The sequence below is a fragment of the Antennarius striatus genome, chromosome 1 (genome assembly GCF_040054535.1).
Source record: "Antennarius striatus isolate MH-2024 chromosome 1, ASM4005453v1, whole genome shotgun sequence".
In the NCBI taxonomy this organism is placed as follows: domain Eukaryota; kingdom Metazoa; phylum Chordata; class Actinopteri; order Lophiiformes; family Antennariidae; genus Antennarius; species Antennarius striatus.
Window position 1 is genome coordinate 9,593,625 of NC_090776.1, and position 25,485 is coordinate 9,619,109.

Here is a 25,485-nt window from a genome sequence, read left to right on the forward strand (position 1 = left end):
CACTGCCCTGCCCTCCCCCCAGCACCTGACTACCTATCCCCCCCCCCCCCTCAACTCAGGGACTGCGCACATGTCACTTCCCCTATGAGATTAGAGTGTATAGAGATGTTAACCATCCCTTGTGTTTCGTCTTATACTTCGTGCTGTACAGACTTTGGAAGATTTGCAGCCATTTCAAATTAAGAACCAGTGAAAAGGGGTGAGTATTCAACAGGGACTTGAAAGCCTCGACAGTCCAACCTGTTTATATCTAAAGAGGTAAACTGACAGAGGAGTTCAAGGTGGAGGTGGGACTGCATTAGGGATCAGCTCTGAGCCCCTTCTTGTATGCTATGGTGATGGACAGGCTGACAGACGAGGTTAGACAGGAATCTCCATGGACTATGATGTTTGCAGGTGACATTGTGATCTGTAGTGAGAGCAGGGAACAGGTGGAGGAGAAGCTAGAGAGGTGGAGGTTTGTCCTGGAAAGGAGAGGAATGAAGGTTAGCCGCAGTAAGACAGAGTACATGTGTGTGAATGAGAGGGACCCAAGTGGAAGAGTGAGGTTACAGGGAGAATAGATCAAAAGGGTGGAGGATTTTAAGTACTTAGGGTCAACAGTCCAGAGCAATGGAGAGTGTGGAAAAGAGGTGAAGAAGCGTGTACAGGTAGGATGGAACGGGTGGACAAAAGTGTCAGGTGTGATGTGTGATAGAAGAGTTTCAGCTGAAATGAAAGGAAAGGTGTACAAAACTGTGGTGAGACCAGCGATGTTGTTTGGTCTAGAGACAGTGTCACTGAGGAAAAGACAGGAGACAGAGCTGGAGGTAGCAGAGAAAAAGATGCTGAGGTTCTCTTCGAGAGTGACCAGGATGGATGGGATCAGCACGTTAGAGGTTTTGGAGAGTCAGAAGTCAGAGAGGTCAGACTGAGATGGTTTGGAGGATAGTGAATATATTGGTAGAAGAATTCTGTGTTTTGAACTAACAGGCAGGAGGCCTAGAAGAGACCAAAGAGGAGGCTTATGGATGTAGTGAAAGAGGACACGAAGGTAGTTGGTGTGATAGAAGGGGATGCAGAAGACAGGGTTAGATGGAGGCAACTGATTAACTGTGGCGACCCCTGAAGGGAAAAGCCGAAAGGAGAAGAAGAAACTGCAGAATCCCATAAATTTGGTAACATTGACATCATCGGAAAGCTCAGAACTGCCTGTCCACTTATGAAAAGGTTAATTTTATCATACATTTCTTTGGTATATTGTTAATATTACAGAACAGTAAAATGAATTTTAAAAAAAATCTTATTCGAAAGTGGCAATTTATATAATGCAAATTTTAACATGAACCCATATAATCAAAATAGGTCATAACTTATTTTAAGTCTGAAAAATATTAACATAAAACGCCTTTTTTGAGACATCACTTTTCACAAATAATTGCTGCTGTGACTATGAACATTTACTTTACTCGTTTAGGGATGAAAACCTTGTATAAAGTTATTTTTCGTTGCTAGGAGACGACAATTCCATTCATGTAAAATACCACACGCTGCATCAGATACGTGGTTCAGGTAAACTTCGGCATGACCATGAAGTAACCAAGCGCCTTTCCCAAAGGCTGGCTCACTTTCGTCATCCTATTTGTTTTCATTTGAGGGATCGGACCAATCACAGTCTGGACTGGGAGGAGACGAGCCCGCCCACCACTGAGCCACGCCTCTATGTTCACTGAACACGGCTCCATACATACAGTGTTGTTAGCGACGTAGCCAATACGGTATATTTTAATTTGCTACTTCTTAGAACTTCACTTTTTTCCCCCACTACTGTGTGAATAAGGGACTAAAGGTTTACTGGTTGGTTTCTTTGCACCGGTGTCTCCCGTCGTTGCTGGTGGCCGTCCTGATTGGTAAGTTAAAGGAGTTAGCTGGATGCCCTGTGCTGAGGGGGGTTGGTTGTTGTGCTAACGTAGCTTATTGCTGCTATATAACCTTATATTCCAGACTGATCCAAAGGGGTTGCGTTTCTGTGATGTCTCAACATTTTAGGTGTACATTCATCTTCCGACAGAGTATTGTGAGTTCAGTAGCGGCTACATTAGCTTACAACGCCGATTAGTTAGTCAAGCTAGCAAACCGAGAGCGGCTAACATGAATTAACATTAGCTGGCATGCTAAAGACGAGCTGCTCGACCAGGCAACATGCATATTTGTTGCTAGTTTGTTGTAATGAGTTCTATTATACGAATCGGGTTTTAGAAGACAAACGTTTCTGTCGGAAAATTCGTCGGTGTGACATCAAGACATTTTTCTTAAGAACTTTTCACTTAACTTGATGTTAATGCGACGTTAATGTGTAAAACCAGCGTGTTAGCCAAATACCGTCCTCCCCTACCTATACGAGTTAGCCTTGGCGGTATTTAATGCAGACCATGTAACTTTATTTAAGCGTCCAAGTGTAGCGGTTATTCTTTTGTTACTAATCGATCAGACGACCGTGTTATCGCGTTGTCAAGTGTGAAAACGTGGCTGTTTTCTTATCGACATCTTGCTCAAATTGCAAGCGCAATGACGGATAGCCCGCACGTTCAGCTCATCTGGATTTTGAAGTAGCGAAAGAGGAGATCCCTCGACCGAGGACGGAATGACGCCGGGCAGTGATGACACACCGACATCGGGTTCCATCTGATAATTAACCTTACTTCTACGGATAGCAGTCAAGCCGCTCGTCATAAAACTTCGATTTGAAACGATACCCTTCGCCGTCCATGAGAAGCGGTATCTGGGCTCACGGACGGCATTAGCTCGGTGTTTGGTAGAGAGGGGGAGGGGACGAGGCACGTCGATAGCGGGCGAGCGAGAGGGAGACAGCGCCTACACGACTGCAAAATGTTGACTGTAAGCGAAATGCCAGTTCGTTAGTCAACTAATTTTGCATTTTTCCCGTCCGCTAAGCTTCTCGTTTCGGTAAATACCATTCTAAGTTCGATTATCGACAGGAACGACCTTGGCAAATTCAGTACACGCAGCCACGGTGTTTCCGAAAATTGGTGCAAGGCAGCGAGGCTCAATGTCTTCTGTCTGCCAACCAACTTGCCTTGACGTCTGCTAAGGGAATACCAACAAATTACTTGTCATCGTACACGCGATGTAGTCTCAACGGGGTGAGCAAGCTTGTAAAGCTTGTGCCTGGTAGTGAAAGACAGTCCCTAACCGTTTTTTGTATATATATTTTTTTCTTACATGCAATCTATCACATTCTGTATTTAGGAACTGTCATGGTCAAGCCATTTCATAATGTAGTGTTGCTTCCTGTCTTTTCAGGGTGTATTTTTTGTGGTTGTTCTATATCTTTTGCGTTATATGAAGTTGTTTTTAAATTATTTGGTACTCGTGAAATAGGGCTCTTTTTATAATTCAGTATGTCTTTCCAAATGAAATGATGAGCTAAAGTTTAATATGACATAATTTAATTAGTCGGACATGTAAAAGTGTCACTGTAGCACCTGTACAATGAAAAAAAAAAGTCACATCAGTGTTTGTTTTTCCACATCTCATCCACACAATCTGACACGTCAATTTCATTTATGCCTGAATACTAGCATCCTTGCATTAGTGTTTATTTGTAAAGGTTTTGTGAATACATTTTGGACTACATGTACTTAAAGAGTAAATGAAACGTTTTCATTTCACACGCTTGAAAATGCCTCACTACCTATTCACTGTGTTTTTGGTCTTTTCTACTTTAGCCCCTTCGAGCATGTGCATACAATGAAGAGGCATGTGGAGGACCAGGAACTAATTTTTGTGCCTCAGCAGCAACAATCACGTTGCCTCCCTATTCAAGGTATTGCAGAAAGCTTCCAGGCCCAGGCCGTCGCCCCAGGCCCTGCTCTGATAGAGGCCGCTGTGGAGAACATGCAGCCATCTACTGGTATCCAGTATTCTCTCCCCCAAGGCTACCAGGTATGAATGGTGGTGATTTATTGCTCAATGGGATCTTGCTTACAAGTCATAGTCTTAATCAGCTTAAAACTATCATTAAAAGGAATTCAAAAGACGTTAATTGTTCATCAAACTTTCCAATCTGTTTAAATCAATCCACTGGACTTCAGAAAGTTTCTTGAAGACGTTTCATCCAAGAGACTTCTTCAGTTCTGAAGGTGGCTGGTCTCGTCCCAGCTTATTAACCCTGTGGGGTGTGGTCAGAGCTATCTGGTTCCTCAACAATGGTTGATGGGGGTGTCAAAGGGGGGTCGTCGAAATGCGAATTGTACAGAGTCTTTGTATGCTAATGAGGGTAATTAGCATGAGACACATCATCATCTGGGTTCATCTGCTGAGTCGTTCTTTTTGGGAGTTTTGAAGGGACATGATTGTAAATGGGCGAAAGGTGATGACACAGACCCCCCCCCCCCGATTCAGAGATGGCTTCTCCACTTTCACATGGATGGCTTCTTAACACCTTTCTCAAACCATCTGTCTTCCCTTTCCAAGATCTGAACATCGGTATCCTGATGTCTGTGTAGGTTCTCAGTCATCCAGGTCATGGTTATCCTAAAGCTGTTGAGTCGATCCACTGGACGTTAAGAAAGTTCTTGAAGATGTTTCGTCTCTCATCCAAGAGACTTCTTCAGTTTGGTTCGGTTTAACTTCTTCAGTACTGAAGAAGTCTCTTGGATGAGAGACGAAACGTCTTCAAGAACTTTCTTAACGTCCAGTGGATGGACTCAACAGCTTTTGGATATTGGTATCCTGAACTGAGTGTCCCTCTTCCTTGAGGTGAAGGAAGACTGCTGAGTCTTGTCCTGATGAGTTTGCTCTTCTGTGTTGAGCCATGTGCTTGTTTGGTGGTTGTTTGCTTTCCCTTTTGTAGACATCTGAGCAATCCTCACTGCATTTAACCAGGTTGCTCTTCTAATTGTGTGGTGTGGGGTCTTTCGGGTGGACCAGTCTGTGACATCACCTTTCGCCCATTTGCAATCAGGTCCTTTCAAAACTCTCAAAAAGAATGACCCAGGTGATGTGTCTCATGTTAATGACTCTCAGTAGTATACAAAGGCTAGGTGAAACTCGCATTTCAACGACCCCCTTTTGACACCCCCTGGCATTGTGGAGGAACCAGATGGGTTTCAAATACAGTTGTTTAAATGTGAATAGTGGGACAAGACCAGCCACTGAAGAAGTTTCTTGGATGAGAGGCGAAACGTTTTCACGCAACTTTCTTAAAGTCCAGTGGATTGATTTAAACAGCTTTGAATAACCATGACCTGGAACCTTGAACCTACACAGACATCTGTATCAGACCTTGTTTATGCAGACACTCTAAGATTGGTTTCGTAACTGTGAGCTGATTAAACAAAAGTCAAACATGCTGCCTGTTAGGGTAGCTCTTCTTTAAGGACTTGACCTCTGACCTGAATGTTAACAAAGAAAGTGTGAATCTTTTGGTGTCAGTGTCTCACATTGCAATATTGCGTTAAAAAAATAAGTGTAAACACGAGTGTGTGGACTCTGATAATACAAGAACCCTAATTTTTTATGAATTGTCATCATATCTTCCTGTCAAGGTGCCTACAATGTCACAAAACCCAAGTGGACATGGACACAGCACAGCCCCCCTCGTTGGTCCCCATCCACACAACCTAGCAGTTCAGTCCCAGGGCCCGTCAGTAGTCCAAGGTCACGTTCATCCATCCACGCCCATGACCTCGACTCAAGGACAGCAGCAGTTCCAACGACTTAAGGTGATGTACCCAGAAACAAGAAAAGGGAACCTGATCAAGACATGACTTCACAAACATCTATTAAAAACTAAGACAATTTTTTTCTCCTCATAGGTTGAAGATGCCTTGTCCTATTTGGATCAAGTGAAGCTACAGTTTGGGAATCAGCCACAAGTTTACAATGACTTCCTTGACATTATGAAAGAGTTCAAGTCACAGAGGTAAATTCTAGATTAATGTCAGTTTACGCACCTAAAGAAAATCCTTACACAAAATGTTTTGTGCATAATCTTTTGACACAGTTGTTGTTGAGTCTGATGCTAAAGTACTGCCGTTCATTGTGCCGCTACAGCATAGACACCCCTGGAGTGATCAACCGTGTGTCACAGCTGTTCAAGGGCCACCCAGACCTCATCATGGGTTTTAACACCTTCTTGCCACCGGGATATAAGATTGAGGTTCAAACCAATGATCTGGTCAACGTGACAACACCAGGGCAAATCCACTACATCACCCCTCATGGTATTTCAGTTCATAACATCCCCTCCAGCGGTGCACCCAACCAACCGTCGAGCCACCCCCAGCACCAGAATCTGCCGTCTGCTGGGCAGCACGCTACCGCAGGCACCACCCCTCCGGTCCCCACCCAACCTGCACCAAGTAAAAACAGCAAGGTAAAATCAAGGTTGCTATTTTGATTAGTAAACAGATTTAACTATTTATGGCTTTTATGGTACAAAGATTTTGATTTACGGGGGGCGGCAGTGGCAGTAGGGCGGGTTGTCCAATGATCACAAGGTTAGCGTTTTGTTTTTTGTCTTGTCTGCATGTATTCTCATAGTTAAACCCCATAAAAGGGGGTCAACTTTTTATGAGATCAATGCTTATTTTAGTCTTGCAGCAAAATCTTTTATAAATTTTAATGCATGCATGTGACTGTCAGCGGTCCTCTCTGGGAACTAAATTGTCTGTCTTCATTAGAATTTCGTATTGTGATAATGAGGGTTAGGGTTGATAATAATTGGACTCGACAGGAGCTGGTAAGCCCTGACCCAACATGCATGTGTGATGAAACCAACACCCAGACAGGCTACTAGAACCCAACAGGGCCACGATAGCTGAGCACCCCCAACCCCAGCAGCCAGGAGCACCCAGAAGCCATCACCTGCAGAGCCACCGGGGGCACCAAGAACCAAGTAGACCCAGGGACCCAGAGGAGGCAACGGCCGCCACCGCCAGGGCGCACAGGACAGGCCAAAGGGGCACGGGCAAGGAGCCCCCCCCCCAACACCCCATCCTCAACTGTCCCGCCCACCCCCCCAACTTCAGGAGACAGGAATGCCCCCCGCAACCCCCAGGGTCAGCTGCAGTGACTGTGCGACATATGACCCACCCCCCTACATAGCCCCCCCAGTCCGAATGTAGGGTCTTGCAACCCCACATGCCCGTCATGCCTCACGCAAGCACGGGCAGACCAGAGATGGGGCCACACCAACCCTCCAGATATGGCAGAGATCCCCAGCGGGCCGCAAACCGAGGAAAGCCGACCCGAAGCCCAAGGTTGGCGTTTCGGTTCCCACCCAGCTACCACGGAGAGTGATCTGACACTGGGAGGTGTCAGCTCCCCTCCGGAGCACTGCCAAGGCGCTCTTGAGCAAGGCGTCGGCCCCCTTTACGAGTTGCTCATTTAGGACGCACCATGTAGGAGCTGCTTGGTTATGAGGCACATGTAATAAATTGTATTTAATGTATTAGTTTATCTGAAATATTGCTTGTTTGTTTCTGCCCACCAAACTGAATCTAGCCGGCTGTAGTTATTTCTATTCTCTTACTCCCATAAGCCAATTCAGTCTCCAGCCCACACACCCACCAGCCAGCCCAACCCATCCATCCCATCGTACGCCTCACCGCGCTCGCCGTCGATCCAGTCCCACGCTCCTGTGAGCAGCACGCCAACCACAGGGCCGTCCCTCCAGAACAACCAGCCTGTGGAGTTCAACCACGCTATTAACTATGTTAACAAGATCAAGAACCGCTTCCAGGGTCAGCCAGACATTTACAAAGCCTTCCTGGAAATCCTGCACACATACCAGGTAAGACGTTTTACGCCACATTAATAATTATTTGGACAATGTTGGACGACCCAATAGAAAATTGAGGATAATAAAGCAGCAGTCTGAGACATATATCATAATCTTAGATGATTACTTGGTGCGTATCTTTGTTTCATTTACTGATATCACATCTTGTGGCCCTCGCATTACAAATATATGGAGCTTTAGATATTCATTTTAGGTTTGTGTCATGACACATTATCAACTCTAAAACTCTCAACTTTTACAGAAGGAACAAAGAAATGCTAAAGAGGCAGGAGGCAGCTACACCCCAGCTCTGACTGAGCAGGAGGTCTACACTCAGGTGGCGAGGCTTTTTAAGAACCAGGAAGACCTGCTGTCAGAGTTCGGACAGTTTCTACCCGACGCAAACAGCTCAATGGTGAGTCTCAAAGGACGCCCCTCATTTTTTATTCTTTTTGTCAAAACAATTTGCACTCATACGTTGGTGGAACAGTAATCCCTCGCTTATTCGCGCTTCAAGATGTTCGGCTTCAGTACATCGATTTTTAGTAGGTAGTCACGTGATACCATACATGCATGCTATTGGCAGATAGCATCCATGTGTGCGCTGGGTTCCAAAACTCAAGCGCACTTACGGGTATTAAAGAAACACTTCACTACAAAAGTGTTTTAAACTGTCTATAAGAGTTTGAGAAAAGGTAATACAGATAGAAGGTGGTTTAATATCAGCGTAGAGACGGTTCATAAACATTTAAATTACCGTAAATAATAAAATAATCTTCTCTCACACCAACTACCTTCATGTCCTCTTTGACTACATCCATAAACCTCCTCCCTGAAGGGAAAAGCCAAAAGGAGAAGAAAAAGAGTGAAATAAATAGTTGCTATATGGCAGAATTTAGTTTTTATGGGTGATCCTGGAACATTAACCGCAAGTAACGCGGGATTGTTGTAAATTATGATGTAGTCGCTGAAACAGTTCAGATTTATGCCCGGTTGGTCATGCTGTAGTGTAAATAATTTTAATCTGTAATGCTCCCCTCAGCTACTGGTCAAGCCTACACCTGACAGGGCTGAGTCTGTGCGTAACGATCATGGCGGTACGGTGAAGAGACCCTTACTGAACAACAAACAGAGGCTGAGCCAGAACGGGCTACCCATCAGGAGACCCGGTGGAGTGGGAGCACCAGCGGTCGTCAAGGTACACGCCCCTCCAGGCTGAGGGTTGCCATGTTGGTTGCTATTTGCCTCTTTCTGTCTTATTGTAGATGTACACAAAATAATAGTATGCTAAGAATTTTTACATAACAAGGGAGCTGAGTCTAGAAATAGTTTTCGGTAGATACACTCTAACCTTCAGGGAAGTGGCCTGTGCTACAGGATTATTATCTTAACTTGCTTTTATTTTATCCGTCAGCAGGGTGTGTTCAAGTCTAGGCAAACGTCAGAATATTAGTAGCTATCTATATTAGTAATATTTGACAATTCATTCCGTGGATTTTCAGTCCTGGTCCTGGTTGAAAACGCAACTGATCATGCAGGAAAATCTTGATAACTTGTCACCTTTCATTCAAGAGGCTCTCTTTGTGAGTTCACAACCTCCACGACTCCCACAGGGTCAAACATCTGGAACTCACTTCCAGCCACTGAAGAAGCCTCTTGGATGAGAGGTGAAAAGCTGTCGAGCTTTTCCTTGGTGTTCAGTTGAATTATTTTCAATGCAGAGATCCACTTCTAGTTTTGTCTTCTAATGGCTCGTTGATTGAAAAAAATGGGAGTCCTCAGTAATTTGTCTCCTTGACACCCCCCCCCCTTGCAGAAGAAGCCAAAGATAATGGGAAAAGACTACAGCATCAGTGAAGTCAGCAAACACAGCACCAGCACGGAAACCATGTTCTTTGAGAAGGTCACCATTCTTACTTTCAACACTTGTGTGTTTGTCTGACATGATTACAAAACATGGTAATGAAGTGATCTCTGGGGTCCAGTTGGTTGAATTTGTTTTTCTTATTTGTAAACAGGTGAAGAAAACTCTACGGAGCTCTGAGGCGTACGACAACTTCATGAGATGTCTTCACATTTTTAACCAGGAAGTAATCTCTCGCGCTGAACTGGTGCAGTTAGTCATCCCCTTCCTCGGGTGAGTTTAAATACACATACGTTCATATAGAGTTACATACATGCGTCACTGTAAACTATTGTCCCCATACAGTTAAAGTTAATACTAACAAGGCCAGTAGTTCTATTACTGCTGACTGAGTTTCAGTAATCTCTAATATATTCTAGGGTTTTTTAAGACTTAGCGTTGCATCATTGTACTTGTGCGAAATAGAATTGAATTATACTAATTTCATATGACTCAGTGGTCATCTCATTTTAATACTTGTTAATTTACTACAACTATCAAGTCACTTGGTTTGGTAAACACACGGCCATCGTCTCACGGTTTTGTGTTGTTGCTCTCGCAGAAAATTTCCAGAGCTGTGTATGTGGTTCAAAAACTTTCTGGGCTACCGAGAATCCAGTCATGGGGAGTCGAGCCATGCAGAGAGTTTGCCCAAGGAGCGTGCGACAGAAGGCATCGCCATGGAGATCGACTATGCTTCCTGCAAGAGGCTGGGGTCCAGCTACAGAGCACTGCCCAAGAGCTACCAGCAGCCCAAGTGCACAGGAAGGACGCCGCTCTGCAGAGAGGTGAGTGACGTCTGGGGACAACGTGATGAAGTCAGGCTGGATCTGACTCGACTCAGATCTCAAAGTCATCGAGAAAATCTTTTTGTGTTACCATAATTACAAACACAGATCAAATAGTAGTTCTCAAATAGTTTAATCCCAGTGATAAATAAGTTTTAAAGCTTGGTCGACTGCTGTTAGCAGGTTCTTGAATATCCCAACCTTTAAATCAAATTTTCTTTATTTCCTGCTGTGAATTTGACATTACAAATGAAAGGCTTCACATGAATCCGTGAAATGAGTTGAGGATCTTATTGCAGGTTCTGAATGACACATGGGTGTCATTTCCCTCATGGTCTGAGGATTCTACCTTTGTGAGCTCCAAAAAGACTCAATACGAGGAGCACATTTACAGATGTGAAGATGAGCGTTTTGAGGTGAGGAACATTCGGTCCACTCAGACTGCAGAGAAAACAAACTTGACTCCGTGGTCCACAAAAACAGCACCAGTTTACATATTAATTCAAACTATTTCCAATAACAGTTAATCAGGCATAAGCAAAACCCCTTATCAATAATTTTCCTGTGGCTCTGCCTCCTTAGCTGGATGTTGTGTTGGAAGCTAACCTCGCCACGATCCGCGCCCTGGAGACGGTGCAGCGGAGACTTTCTCGCATGTCGTCTGAGGAGCAGCTGCGCTTCAGGCTGGACAACACGATGGGCGGCTCGTCAGAGGTCATCCACCGCAAAGCCATCCAGAGGATATATGGGGACAAAGCCCATGACATCATCGATGGTCTCAGCAGGAACCCGGCTGCATGTGTCCCCATAGTGCTGAAAAGGTTTATAGTTGTAACAGCTCTTAATGTTTCTACATTTAATGATGGCCGGCTAAGTTTGCTTGTCGCTCTTTGGTGTTTCAGATTAAAAATGAAGGATGAGGAATGGAGAGAAGCCCAAAGAGGCTTCAATAAAATCTGGCAGGAACAGAACGAGAAATATTATTTGAAGTCCCTCGACCACCAAGGCATCAACTTCAAGCAGAACGACACCAAAGTGCTGCGCTCCAAGACATTACTGAATGAAATCGAGATGTTATATGATGACGTAAGAAAGCTGGAGTCGTTGTGATTGATTGTTGCGTTGGGATATTTTAGTAGATGTTAATGGGACTTGGTTTATCAGCTCATAGTGCAAAGATTATTTTCTCCCTCGTGCAGAATACTAATGTCTAATCAGAGTAATATCTGTGTTGGTGTTCTGTAGCGTCAGGAGCGAACATCAGAAGAAAATGCCACGCCGCCACCCTGCGGCCCACACATGACGGTGACCTACGACGACAGCCAGATCCTGGAGGACGCTGCTGCCCTCATCATTCACCACGTCAAAAGACAAGTGGGCATCCAGAAAGAAGACAAGTACAAGATAAAACAGATCATCCTCCACTTCATCCCAGACCTGCTGTTTGCACGACGAGGGGAACTCTCTGATGTGGAGGAGGAGGAAGAGGAGGAGGAGGAAGAAGACATGGAGATAGATCGAGACGGTCCCAAGAAGCACAACGGCCTCCCCGGCAGCAATCCGTCAAAATCCAAGCTCCTGTTTGGCAGCAGCGCAGCCCAGAAGCTGCGAAACACGGATGATGCCTATAACCTGTTCTTCGTGAACAACAACTGGTACATCTTCTTCCGTCTGCACCACATCCTCTGCTCACGTTTGCTGAGAATCTACCGGCAAGCTGAGAAGCAGATTGAAGAGGATGCTCGCGAGCGGGAGTGGGAGACGGAGATGCTGGCGCTCAAGAGGGAGAAAAACGAAAATCCAGCCATCCAGCTCAAGATGAAGGAGCCAAGTATGTGAGAAAAGGAGATCTGTCCTTTAATATTTCTTATCCATAAAGTTTGACATAACTATGTTGTATTTCTTCACCTTGATTCTTCTTCCCACAGTGGATGTTGACGTTGAGGACTACTACTCAGTGTTTCTGGAAATGGTGCGGAATCTTTTGGATGGAAATATGGATCCGGCTCAATACGAGGACTCACTGAGGGAAATGTTTACTATTCATGCCTACACCGCCTTCACCATGGACAAGCTCATCCAGAGCATTGTCCGCCAGGTCAGCACATTTAAGATCGTACCGTGTGGTTTGATTCATGTGTCAATGACTCCAAACTACTGAACCGAAGGACTTTTTGTTTTAACGTTTCGACACTTATCTGTGAAAATTAGATTTTACCGAACTGTAAATACACAAAATGCACTCAATGGGTTGTAATGATCATTTCCACAAAGTGCACGGCAAAAATCAAACTTCTTACACTAATATACAAACGTGTTAATATTTGAATTTTATTTTTTGTTTCTTCCACAGCTCCAGCACCTCGTCACGGACGAAGTGTGTGCCCGTCTAACAGACATGTACCTGAGCGAATGTGCCAATAGAGCCACCGGGGGCCCGCTTTCCACGCAGACGTCCAGGGCCACAGCAGAGGGCGTCTACCAGCGCAAAGCAGAGCATCTCATCTCAGATGAGAACTGCTTCAAGGTAGTGACAAGTGCAGAAAGTAATGATTATAGTGTAAATCTGTCCAAACAACGTAAAGTGTTTAATACAAACAACTTCCTCTCTTGATGCGGTTTAATGCAGATGATGTTTGCAAAGAGCCAAGGATCCATTAGTTTGGCTGTGGAGCTGCTTGACACAGAAGAGAACTCTGACGAGCCGGCGGACGCTGAGGTGAGACTTGTTCGGAATGTAGTTCATCCTCTAGGTCAGTGGTCCCCAACCCGCGGACCGGTGCCGGTCCGTGGGTCATTTGCTACCGGGCCGCACAGAAAGAAAAAATAATTTACATTACTTCCGTTTTATTTGTTTTGGAGTCTGAAAGATGTTTTACTTTCAAAAATTACCCGATTCTCTGTTAGATCTGTTTACGTCAGTTGTCCCCAACCACCGGGTCGCGGGACATTTTAGGTACCGGGTGGCACAGAACTTTTGACCTCATTTTTTGTAATTGATTACCAGTCAAAAGATGTTTTATTTTGAAAAGTGACGTCTGTGCGGAATTGCGCACAGCGAATGTGTGCATCTGTCCCGCTTGACAGGTCTCGGTCACGTGACAGGTTATCAGACGTTACCCCTAAATTAAGCACCCACAAACACGCCTGTGTTCTGGATTAAAGTCAAGGTAGATTATCCTGAGATCGTCCAAAAAGTATCAAAAACCCTGCTTCCATTTCCAACCTCCTGTCTTTGTGAAGGGGGATTTTCTGCAGTGACCGAAAGAAAACCAAACTGCGGAGTAGACCGGACGTCCGGAACACACTTCAGGTGTAATTGACTCCCGTTACCCCGAGATCAGAAGTCCCCAACCACTAATTGCCACTATTGTAATTATTATTATTATTTGACTTGTTCACCCTTTTATTGGAAATGATCAGTATTTCTCCTACGTTGAATGCACTGATTGTAAGTCGCTGTATTTCAAAATAAATCTAATAATTTTTTCTGACAATAATTTCGTTTACAGAGATGTTGATTATCAATTTATGAAAAAAAGTTTGTTTATTATCTGTTGATGTCGTCATTTCACATAAAACCACTGCGGATGATTTATTATTAGACTACAGCTGTCCTGGCGTCTTTAATGATTATCGAGCAAATGAAGGCCGTCTGTGAAAATACTGTGTTGGATGAAACCGGTCCGTGGCGCAAAAAAGGTTGGAGACCGCTGCTCTAGGTCAGCAGTTTATGCTCCACACCGCTGGACTGGATGCAGCCATGTCTTGTGTTACCTCTGTATTAAAGACCAGAGTCCTCGCTAAGGAACGTAGCTTTAATATTTTGTCCTCAAATTAGTGATGAGCAGACGGTCCATCAGCATCTGTTCTTTCATCAATGAGTCACGTGGGGTTTTCTGCTCTGTTGTCCAGAGGTGGTCGGACTACGTGGGCAGATACCTAAACTCGGATTCTGCGTCCCCGGAGCTCCGTGACCATCTCGCCCAGAAGCCGGTGTTCCTCCCCAGGTGAGGCCCCAGCCATATCTTCCCCTTGTCTGCACGGTTTAAGCATCTGTCCTGAGGCTCTAGTCGGCCTGGCAGCCACTCCACTGTTGACAAGCCAAACCAGCTGCCAAGTCCAGTTTCTTTTCGGAGACAGAAACAGTGGTGGTTCTGCACAAAGCTGACTTAGAGAGTGTCTGTGAAGGTTCCTTTGAGAAGAGAAAACGGCTCCAGTGGAACGCTTTCCTGAACGCCCTCCTGTCTGTTGAGAATCAAACGTGAACACGACTCCCTCACAGTCTGACCTCTGCCTCACATGGAAGATTGCACTTTAAATTGCCATCTTTTTAACAAATGGAATTTATTTATTCAGTGATTCAGTTCATTTTAATGGAAATTTTATTTATTAAGAGTGAGGGTTTTTTTAAAGAGTTTGGCTTGATCTTCTTAGCAGACGGGTACAAGGAGTCATTTGGTTTGATCTTCTGCATTGTGTTGAATTTATATTATTATCATTGTGAAAAAAAAAGAATAAAAAAAGAACAACAGTTAGATGCCAAAACTGAAAGTAAGACAATTTTCATTTTAATTCCATTTTTCTACCCTGTCTTTGACCTGAGTTTGAGAGACTGGAGCTCTTGTGTTGGACCTGAGGACAGTGAAGTCAATGGTTTCCTTTTCTGCCTTATGATCCTCTTTGTTTGTGATGGTATTCAGTCCTGTATGTGACTTAATCACTGTTTGCAAATGTAAATGTTGAAATGTCCTTTTGTTTAAGTCTGTTATACTCAGTGTTATGTTTGTAATCATTTTAAATGCAAGCAGTGCTCTTCCATTTCAACCTTTTTCTTTTTGTGGGTCAGGTCTATTTTGGGTCTGACACAGATGAGTGCTTATAAGTTTTTAAAAACTCTGGTCAAGCACATGATCTGCAACACATGTACAGAGGAGTAGGATTTGTAAATAAAATGATTGTCTAAATTGTATGTTCATGTCAGTGTTTTTCTTTCCTGGCCCCCCGAGAGCCCCCGCATGGATTCTGTTTTCATTCCCAGGTTGGGGTGGACGGTGTGTCGGTAACCTCACCGTGTTCCCCTGGGCAGATCCTCAGACACCCGTAGTGTGTCTGCCATGTATTTGTAGTCCTGCGATCACATGAATCAGCTGCCTCACAAAGTAATGTGATCTGTGTGGGTGTGTTGGGGGGGGTGTAACAGTGAATATGATTATTCTCAGATGGAGCCTTAAAGCATTGTTGGAAATGTATTAGTTTCACTGTCGTGTCCGCTGATGAGACGGCTGTTTTTCTTCCCATGCAGGATTTAAAGAAAAGAAGGAAATAATACATATGGATGCTTAAAGTCATTTCATATTGAATTCTAGTGGCTGTATACTGTTACATTAAATGTTACATGATTTTGGCCATATCGCCCACCCTTTGCTCCTGTTGACTTTTGCTCATACAGTCTACCATTGCTTTTGATGTGTTTTTGTGTCTTTGAGATGGCTGTCCATTACCATAGTAAACATTCTTAGTATTATTGAAATACACATATCTCTTTCTTTTCTGTTATTTAACCCATTGCATAAATCTGGAACGTGTTTTGATTTATCAGTGGGTTCACCCACATCTTGTCTTTTTCTTTCCATCAAATCTATGAGAGATCAGCAGCAAAAGAGGTCAAAAGACTTCAAGATTTTTTTTTAGAGCAGTAACAGTTCTTTGTTCTCCAGTTGTTTTGGGTTTTCATCTCATGATCATAACACTCTATACAGTTTTGGTGATGTGCATATTGAAATACTCTCAGCTCATATATTTGATTGGTATCCAATCAGGCAACGATTTTTCTAGTGTTGTTCAGTTTTTACTTGAATTTGGCCTCACTGTCATGTCTTTTAAGTGGAGCCCTGAATGCAAAATAAATGCTTCATGGTATTCTGTCCCGCTCACCCGTACCCTCAGTGGTAAGTACACATTTAAAACTTTCATTCAGGTGGGGTGAATAAATGCATTTCAATACCCGCACATAATCAGGATCAGTTTTGAATTAAGTGAAATATGTGTTTGCCAAGCATATTCTAATTTTAACTATGGCTGTGCGATGAAAGTGCACTGTCCAGAAATATTCCGACTGCTGCCTCTGCTGCTCTTATAGATCCACATTTCGAATGATTTGACTTCCTATCTAATTCTGTTACTTGGTGAGTTGCAATGCATGGGTTTAAAACTTATTGTTTAAAGGGACAGTCCTCTCAAATTTTACTTAAATGTAATTTGCATAATGTCATGTGATTTATGTCTGACCATATCTCCTAGGTTAAGTTAAAATGATACTGGACACTCTGACACAGTTTTGTTATGTTTAACATGCGTGAGTGAAAATAAGACTTTTACAGATTTTTGAAATTTGTGCGAACTTTCCCTGTAAACTCAATGCACTACTTTGTGTGGAATAATCAGAAGAGTTATTCAGATATCAGTCACTATTATTCATGGTCGTTGATCTGTTTCGGCCCTCAGGAATTTGAGGCGGATCAGGAAGTGCCAGAGAGGATGGGAGCAGCTGCAACAGGAGAGAATGACCAAGATGCCCTCTGACAAGATGCAGGATAGCAAGAGCGAGCTGAAGATGAAGTGCATGTTCAAGCTCAACTCCTACAAGATGGTCTATGTCTGCAAGTCAGAAGATTATATGTACAGGCACACGGCACTCACACGGGCTCATCAGGTAGGTGGAGTGAATGGAAAATAAAACGGCAACACAAGTAAAATATTGAAATTCCGTCCTTCACTCCAGCAGAGCTGGAACTGTCTTCTTTCTTCTGGTACTTTGGACCAGCATGCTGTTGACTGAGCTGTGATGTACCTGTTAACGTCTCTTTCAGTCTCACCAGCGGGTCAACACAAACCTGCACAGACGCTTTCAGACCTGGCTGGATGCCTGGGTCAAAGAGAACGTGACCGCTGACATGGCCGCCGACAGCCACAGGTGGCTGATGGGTGAGAACCAAGAAGGCCTGTTGCCCTGCACCACCGCCTGTCACCCTGAGGTCCTCCATTATCTCAGCATCAACAGATACCGGGTGGAGTACAGAACATTGAAATCTTCTTCACAGGACTAGCTGCCCGTGATTCCCTTCATGCACACAGTAGCTTTAAGAAGTTTTTTTTACATCCTGCTGTGACTGGACTCTGTTGCTAAAATATTCTGGAGTCGTTCCATAAGTGATTGGGATGCGGATGTTCTACCTTTTATTGTGAATGTGTCCTAACAGTTACAGGACATTTGTCCTAACTTTCAAAACGGTGCAATCAGTTTTCTGTTAGTGCCACCTGATTATTTACAGAACGACAGTCGGCGTCAGTATTTCTCTTCAGTGAGGACAAGTACCTGTGTGTTCAAAGTGTGCTGTCCGGCTTCCACCTATAAACATGTACAGTCTGTGAAGGGGATCCGTTTTGCTGACAACACCGCACTAGGACACTCTACTAACTGTTCGTATTCAACATCTATGGCAGCAGCTGGGATTATGCTTGACATTAGTGCAACACCAGCTGAGTGTCCACTGCAGTAACTTAAGACCGCCCAAATATTTGTATAAATATGTTGTTTATATCTAGAATTTTTTTATCAGATGTTATTGACGTGTAGCGTACCCAAACACACCATCTGTCTTCACCTGCAATTGCAGAGTTTACTAAGGAAATGCAGAATTTAACAGATTGTCTTAACCAAAGGATGTTAATTCAAACTCTTTTTTTTCCTTGTGATCTTTTAAGAATGTTTGTTCATTAGAAAAATGATCCATTTTCTACATGATTTGATTCCTTCAGTCAGTGGCATTGTTCTCACATGTGGTTTTAAAATTCTTAAATATTGCTGAGCAGCAATTTGTCCTTTTTAGAATGTACATTTTGGTAGTTTTTCAACAAACCAGATGCTTAACAGTGCTATTAACTCTGTGTTTTAATGTAACCAAAAGCTTAGAATTGGAATTGGCTGGTATTGACGACAAACACTGACTGATGTACACTGACCCCAGTCGTGACAAGTGACTTGTGTGCGATCTAAGGCTTAAGAAGCCAAGCAAGCAATAATGTCATCTAGTCACAGCAAGTCAGAACTGACCTTTTGTTTATCTCGCTAAAATACAAATGTGAAACTGTAAACAAGACTTTTACTGTCTTTCCTCCTCTTCTGTTTGTCAGATAAAACTGGAATTAGCCTTGCAGATCTAGTACGATGGGAAAGTGTCATCACAACAGAGGCTGTTAAGTGTTTGACAATAGAAATCATGAAACTTTACATTGGTGTAAAGAAAACGGCTCCATCTTAAGCATTTGTCACAAATGAATCACATAAGCAGGGTGGTAAATAAATTACCATCATTTTCCCCATCAGTTCATCTCCTGATGGGGAAGTTGAAAGAAAACCTTTTCAATCTCAAAATTATTCAATAAATCAAATGTAATGAAAACACTTCAAAAGAGATTACTTTGCTTAGGATTGAATTCAGGCCTTAATGAAGGCCTGATATACAATAGTTCAATCTGAATGGTGATGGTCAGTGACACAACCAGCTACAGACAATCTTATACCTGGGGTTTTTATTTTTTATATTGAGTGTTACTATGGAACATCACAGGAAGACCTGCAGAGTTGATTGTACGTACAGTGTGTTTGAATCTGTTGATGTGACTCTTCTCTGGACTTGACATTGTTGTACATATGAGTGTCAGTACAAAATTTCATCTTATAAAATATCAGTAAAACAAACGAGAGACGTGGGCAACCATTTCTTGACTTTTGTGCATAAAAAGCTTTTTGACGGCAGCATTATTCATCTGGTGAAATCTGTATGGTTTGATGTACAAACTAAAATGGCCCTCAGTATAGTACACACCTCCACCAAGTGTGAATGATTATGTTACACACTCCAGAGCTGCACCCCTACCAGAAATGATGAAGTAAACCCCACTCATCCAGATATATCTCTATTATTCCTGTGAGATGTCTGTCTCATGGTCTTAGCTACTAGTTGTGTGTTTGTATTTCTAGTTTTTAAACACACAGAGGCAAAGAATTATCAGGATCTTCATTTTCAGGATCTACCTGAAATGTCTAGAATGTCTAGATATAATTGGTGTCTGCCTCTTTTTCTGTACCTGTACCAAACATTGGTTTATAACTTTCAGAGTAACGTGACAAGTAATCCAGTCAACAAAAAGACATTGATAAACTGGATTCAGGTCCGAAACCCTCTGTGATAAAATTGACACAATGAAGGAAGTGATTCTTTCTTGGATTTTTAATTTCGAGATGTACAAAAACTGCTTACAATAGAAAAACGTTGCAGTAATATTCAATACAAACATAGGATTTTCCTGAAGATGGAAGACATGGAATATCAAAATGGATTAATTTTTTCTTTTCTTTTTTATGTGAAAATTTTCATGATGGCAGGTCAAATGTCAGAAGATTACACTTGGAAGAAGTTAAGGACTTCCACTATGCTCTGATGTAGATCCTCGTGCAAATCACATCATCAGCGCCAAAGATCTGAAACGAGATTGATTGGAAGAAGAAGAAAAATCACATCATTGTCAGGTGTTTAGTTTTCACACACAAGAGGACGGTGAGGTGACCAGTCTGAGCGTCCACCGTACAACCGCTCTCAGCACCCGGGGCTCTGTTCACCTAATTACGTTATTTACAAGGAAATCAGTCACGTGCCCCATGTTGGATCCAAACTATAGAAAACAGCATTGCGTAAATGAATTTAAATAGTAGTAAAACAATGATAAAAAGTGTTCTGCTTTCTAATGAGACAAAATGAGGAAAAACTTTATTTCTGTTGAACATTGGAACAGTTGGATTATTGTCCCTAGAAATACAACATTTTCAACTCGGCCTCGTTATTGTGATCACTGAATCAATAATGATCCTGTGGTCTCCATTTTTTTCACCACTAATTGCCTAAATGCTGGCCAACATGATTCTCATTTGATGCAGCTGCCTGCTAATGAAACAGATGCACTGAAATGATATGGAAATTGGGAAGAAACACTGGACGCGTCTGGTAAGGGGTGGGCGTGTCTAGAGATTTATGAGAGTCCCGGGGGCGCCACATTATGACCGGCTGCAGCGCCACACATCATCATTATCTCCGACCGTATGATTTGGAAGCAGGCCTGCGCTTTGAAAAATGGAGCTGAGATGGGGCCATCTTGCTCATGGCGTGATGCTGAGGGAGACATTAACTGGAGGGAGCGCCACGCTCCATTGGCACTTTTCAACAACTTGAACAATGAGACCAATTACAGAGAACGGACAGATTTGGATCCCCAGAGACTGTAGCAGCCACACAGTTTCATCTGGCTTTATTCCCATCAGAGGTAGCCTAGACTGGGCAGGATGTAAAGGATCTATGTGAGGTCAAAGTTACGTAGCAGCTCTGTGTCCTCAGGCTTTCATTTGTTTCCCCCTTTGCTGTGGACTCCCAAATGGTCACACTATTCCACCCATCTTAGATCACAATGATGTCTTCATTATGCTCCCCAACCTTCTCTCCGTGTGAGCCTGGTTTCCCCTCATCTGCTGGCCAGTGCTGTTGTTCATTTCATTGCATTTTTTTTTCCCAGTGTGGCTCTGAGAAGCCGATCACTGCAGTCTGTGGACGAGGAGGGAGGCGAGAGAAGACCCAATACGGTTTAGTTCTCCAGTACTGGTGACTACCAAAAAGATAAACTGTTACATAACAAAGCTGCAGAGGATGACAGGACGATTTGCATCTTGTGCTGATAAAACTGTGGGTGGTGCCACATTTTTAAAATATTAACAAAAACTGTCTCGGCATGTTAGAATGAAAGCATTACAAATGGGCGGCAGTAGCTCAGTCCACTGAGGGTGGCCGGCTCAAGACATGCTGTAGACCAATAATTTGGAATGTGAACTGGTAGGTCAAGAGGTGCAAGTTAACCTCTTCAGTGCTGCCGAGGTGCCCTTCAGCAAGCCACCGTCCCCAAGCAAGTTTCTCATTGGGGCAACAACATTATTAACAAAAATTGTCTCAGCAAGTTTGAAACCATTTAACATTTCATGAGAATAAAAATGTTGAGTTACAATTTTATAAGAGCATTTTTGATTAGTAGAGGTGATCCTTGGTTCCCCTGAAGAAATTTTTTTAAAATGTCTGAATAATGGCATTTTAGTTTTGAGCTGAAATTTTTTTTTTTTGTACAGTATTAACATCTGTCAGCATTCAGCAGCACATGAACTCAGGGAGAAGACGTTTAGGAGCGCTGAGGGATCTGTCCCATCTGTGCTCCATCATTCAAATCTTTAAAGCTATATAATACTTGAACTGAGGAATAATATGTGTGAGTTAAATTACAGAACAACAGAGATATAGCTCATCTCCTCACTGGTAAAGTTCTGTTTTCTTTCCAGTGATTCAGCCCCACATGCCTTGTGCATTAGATTACAGCCTAGATCACTCAACTACAACAGAGGGAGACAGACGAACACACCCTTATCTTAAATAAAAACATATTGGGCCTCTTTCCAAAGCTTTGTTCCCAGTTTGAAAATCTGCTTTCAGTCTAAATTATGTCTGAGTCACAATCTTGAGTGTACAGTATCTGCACCACCGCCAGACTAAACTCAGCTCTGTTGATCATCTAGCTAATAAACCCAACCAGGCCCAGATGTTTGCAGAAAAAATGACTTTGTTGCTAGTGATCTGAAATCAACTGTTTCTGATGGCTGTTTTTTTTTTTTCTGCAAAAAAGTAACCAAAAAATCCCCTTTTTGTGTGTTTTTCCTTGTATTGATTTACATCATATAACAAATTGCTAAACAAGATCAACCTCAAATGACTGAAAAACACGAAGCTCAGATCCCTGGTCTGAGCTTCGTGTTGAGCTGAACTAAAACTTCTCAATCTATAATATTTTTGTAAGGCTGTAATTCTTTTCGCATCTGATATGATAAAGTCATGAAAATAATCATTGCATCAGGATAAATGAATGTCTCATTTAAAGATGTTTATCCACACCCTCATCTGGCCATAGAAAGAAATACGAGAAAGGGATGGTGGCCCCCATGAGGTTCCAAACATTTCCATGGAGGTACTTTATATTTTGTAGAAACATTGGCCGGATAATTCAACTGTTTCACATCTGTCATCAACACCCAGTTATGATCTCTGTCCATCTCCTTCTTTGCTGGTTTTGGGATTTGGACATCATCATTCATTTATGCATTTCATTTCATGCTAAGCTAACCAGGTGCTAGCGTGAGCTCCTAACATTCATTCATTCATCTTCCAAACGTTTCATCAGCTGTCGCTGGGAGCTGGAGCCTATCCCAGCTGTCTTAGTGCGTGAAGCGGGGGAGACTCCGGGTGTGACGCCAGTGCACCGCGGATCCACACAGAGACAGACAAACACGTACACACTCAAGTCATACCTACAGGAAATTTGGAACAGTCAATTAACCTAAAGCACATGTTTCTGGAGGTGGGAGGAAGCCGGAGAACCCGGAGAGAACCCACGCAGACAAAGGGAGAACATGCAAACTCTGCATAGAGCGGGATTCGAACCCAGAACCGCCTTGCTGTGCGGCGACAGCGCTGCCCACTGCGTCATCGTGCGGCCCAGCTCCTTAACATGTTCGATCGTATTTCAATCTTGTCTTTCATTGATAGGTTCTGTTGTTATCACAAATTGAGATTGCCCCTTGAACCATTCCGGGGGTCTGATTGGCAGAAAGACAACTCATACGGTAAAGAGAGGAACTTCCAAATTTGACACCTCATCCTCTGCACAATGTTCCAAACATCTGTTATCTGCTGCAAGATGTTCAACAAGACTGGGAGTCATCGAACCTTCCTGTTCGGGCTGTTTGTGAGCAGCAATTGTTTTGGAATAAAACATTATTTTATTCTGAAAAGAGAAACACAAATTTATAATCCCAAAGTCGCATTTACAACAGCAAAAACAGGATTATATTAAGTTTGTACACACATTTATCTTTATAATACTGAGTCTGCATTGTCTCTATAATTTATCTTTAACCATAATCATAATTCAACTCTAAAGCTGCTCACCAGTACGAGTTCATCCCCTTTGAGTTCTCGGCTCCAGAAGGTCTTCGGGCCGTTGCCACTAAGTAGAGTCTGTTTGCAGTAAATCTTGTTGTCTGTCTCCCAAGTGGCCAGACTCTGTAGAAAGGCAGCGCTTAATGAGTTTTCCTGTATCCATCACCTCAGTTTCACCTGGCTAACAGCACGTCAGCATTAAAGCAGCGCGGTAGACCAGGCAGCAGAGCGACTTGGTACATCTCTCGTCTCTCTTCTTTTAGAAAGAAACACAGTGTTTGAGTACACTCTCCATTCTACCCAACTGTTTCCCTCAATTTTCATAAAATAGAGCCCTCAAAGGGGCTCGCCCCTATGCTCCTACACATGACATTAGGTTTACTCATCACATTGAGTACTGTAGCACCTGTGTTACATGATATTATATTTGCCTCTGGCACCACTTTCCAGAGTCCAGGAAAATAACTCTGATGATGTCAACAAAGACCAAACCACAAAAGGTTGCATAATGGTCTGTCGGATCTGTTGTTTCTCAGTTTGGGAAGGTGTAACATTGGCGTCCCCCTTCAATTTTATCTTAGGTTGCAACATATGAATGTTTTGCAGTTTTCCAGACCACTCAAAGTGATGAATTCATTTGCTGGACTTTGCTTCAATAAAACAAAGCTACTAATCCCTGTCGATGTCATGCAGGTGAACTGATAGCAATGAAAATATTCTCCATGTATGAATTCATCATCAGCTGCTGGCATTGTTTAAATGAATTACCTTACACTTCCTCCCATCCACCGTCTCCTCATTATACTCTTCCCCGATGAGGAAGTTGATCTCTGTGGTGCGGACTGAGGTGGAGGTCTTAATGTAGAAGTGCTCGCCGTTCTGCCTGATCTCCACATGGGCCTTGGCTGCAGCTGTCGATGCTACCTTCCTGAGCATGGCGTTCACCCCTAGGAGCATGGAAGAAGCTTCTAGTGAGCTTGTGATATGCTGTCCATATTAAGTGAGGAGGAGTATTGATTGGATATTAGTCAACAAAGACGTAAGGGAACAAAAATATCCTCTTTCGGTTTGACTTATTTACCCAAGGTTGAGGTATTTATCCCATCCGTACCAGGCAGGGTCAACCTCAGCAGTTGTTTTTCGCAAGTTAAAAAAAAAAAAAATCCTCCAGAAAAGCAACTATCGTCATCAGCAGATGGTGTCAGGATTTGGTGTGCAGTGACAGAGTGATGAGAGGGAGGAATGCTTGTGCTGCTCATCTGTACTCCTGATACATCATACAGTTTTTCCTCTAAATGACAAGAGATACTGAAGCTCTCAGCCTCAATGTGTTCCCCATTAATCCTCATTATAGTCCATCACTCTGTCCTGCCATTAAAATCAAAAGTGCTAGACTTTGAAACAATCAGTGTAAACTCTGTTTCCTGCATCCAGGCGCCGGCATAAAAATCCAAGCTGCAGCAAAGCCAGTGCTCTGATGGGACTACAGTTGGACTTACCAGTGTAATCAGATGGCACCATCATGTAATATACAATACAAGTATAATCTCCAATTATTTTGTGCTTACAAGTCTGACTAGCCCCTTGTGTCTGCATGCTTTTCAGAATAAACCTCGATTGCAGTCTGTGGTAGTAAACCTGTAATAATTTCATGTTGAGACACTGGATCATTTTAAAAGCTTCTCTCACTAAAACACAAACTATCCAAGATAAAGAAGAGCAGATTGATCTCACCCAGCACTTTGAGCAACTCTTCAAAATTGTGGCTGCTTTTCATTTTCCAGGTGCCTTCAAAATTGGGCATTTTTCTTGAGGGATTTTGATTGTGTGTCAGCTTGTGCCTCCTGCCGTCTGTCCCCTCTGCTCCCTTTCTTCAGGCTTTCATTCCCTCCGTCTGCCTCTGTTCTCCCTCCTTCTCTC

General features: G+C 43.1%; 2 protein-coding genes across 5 annotated transcripts; one reads left to right on the plus strand and one right to left on the minus strand.

The window, feature by feature from the left end:
- The first annotated feature begins 1,716 nt into the window (after positions 1-1,716).
- LOC137595023 (paired amphipathic helix protein Sin3a-like) lies at positions 1,717-19,513 on the plus strand. 3 transcript variants are annotated; one of them, XM_068314806.1, is made up of 21 exons: positions 1,717-1,889; positions 3,729-3,945; positions 5,550-5,726; positions 5,820-5,926; positions 6,058-6,379; positions 7,547-7,798; positions 8,049-8,201; positions 8,829-8,984; positions 9,603-9,689; positions 9,805-9,923; positions 10,252-10,477; positions 10,777-10,893; positions 11,060-11,298; positions 11,380-11,563; positions 11,723-12,308; positions 12,406-12,575; positions 12,831-13,004; positions 13,107-13,196; positions 14,393-14,487; positions 16,985-17,192; positions 17,350-19,513. In XM_068314806.1, the coding sequence occupies exons 2-21, from the start codon at positions 3,751-3,753 to the stop codon at positions 17,584-17,586; spliced, it is 3,894 nt and encodes a 1,297-aa protein (XP_068170907.1). In that variant the 5' UTR covers positions 1,717-1,889; positions 3,729-3,750; the 3' UTR covers positions 17,587-19,513. The 3 variants fall into 3 exon arrangements, 2 of the variants coding, with proteins under 2 accessions (XP_068170907.1, XP_068170916.1); XM_068314815.1 differs by lacking the exon at positions 1,717-1,889 and adding an exon at positions 2,608-2,877; XR_011035380.1 differs by lacking the exons at positions 16,985-17,192; positions 17,350-19,513 and adding an exon at positions 13,721-13,849 and having other exon boundaries at positions 14,393-15,812.
- Positions 19,514-19,755: 242 nt separating this feature from the next.
- LOC137594247 (cellular retinoic acid-binding protein 1) lies at positions 19,756-25,485 on the minus strand. Of its 2 annotated transcripts, none has more exons than XM_068313616.1 (4): positions 25,300-25,485; positions 24,334-24,512; positions 23,575-23,688; positions 19,756-20,024 (listed from the first exon to the last, which is right to left on the minus strand). In XM_068313616.1, the coding sequence occupies exons 1-4, from the start codon at positions 25,367-25,369 to the stop codon at positions 19,974-19,976; spliced, it is 414 nt and encodes a 137-aa protein (XP_068169717.1). In that variant the 5' UTR covers positions 25,370-25,485; the 3' UTR covers positions 19,756-19,973. The 2 variants fall into 2 exon arrangements, with proteins under 2 accessions (XP_068169717.1, XP_068169709.1); XM_068313608.1 differs by lacking the exon at positions 19,756-20,024 and adding an exon at positions 22,310-23,410.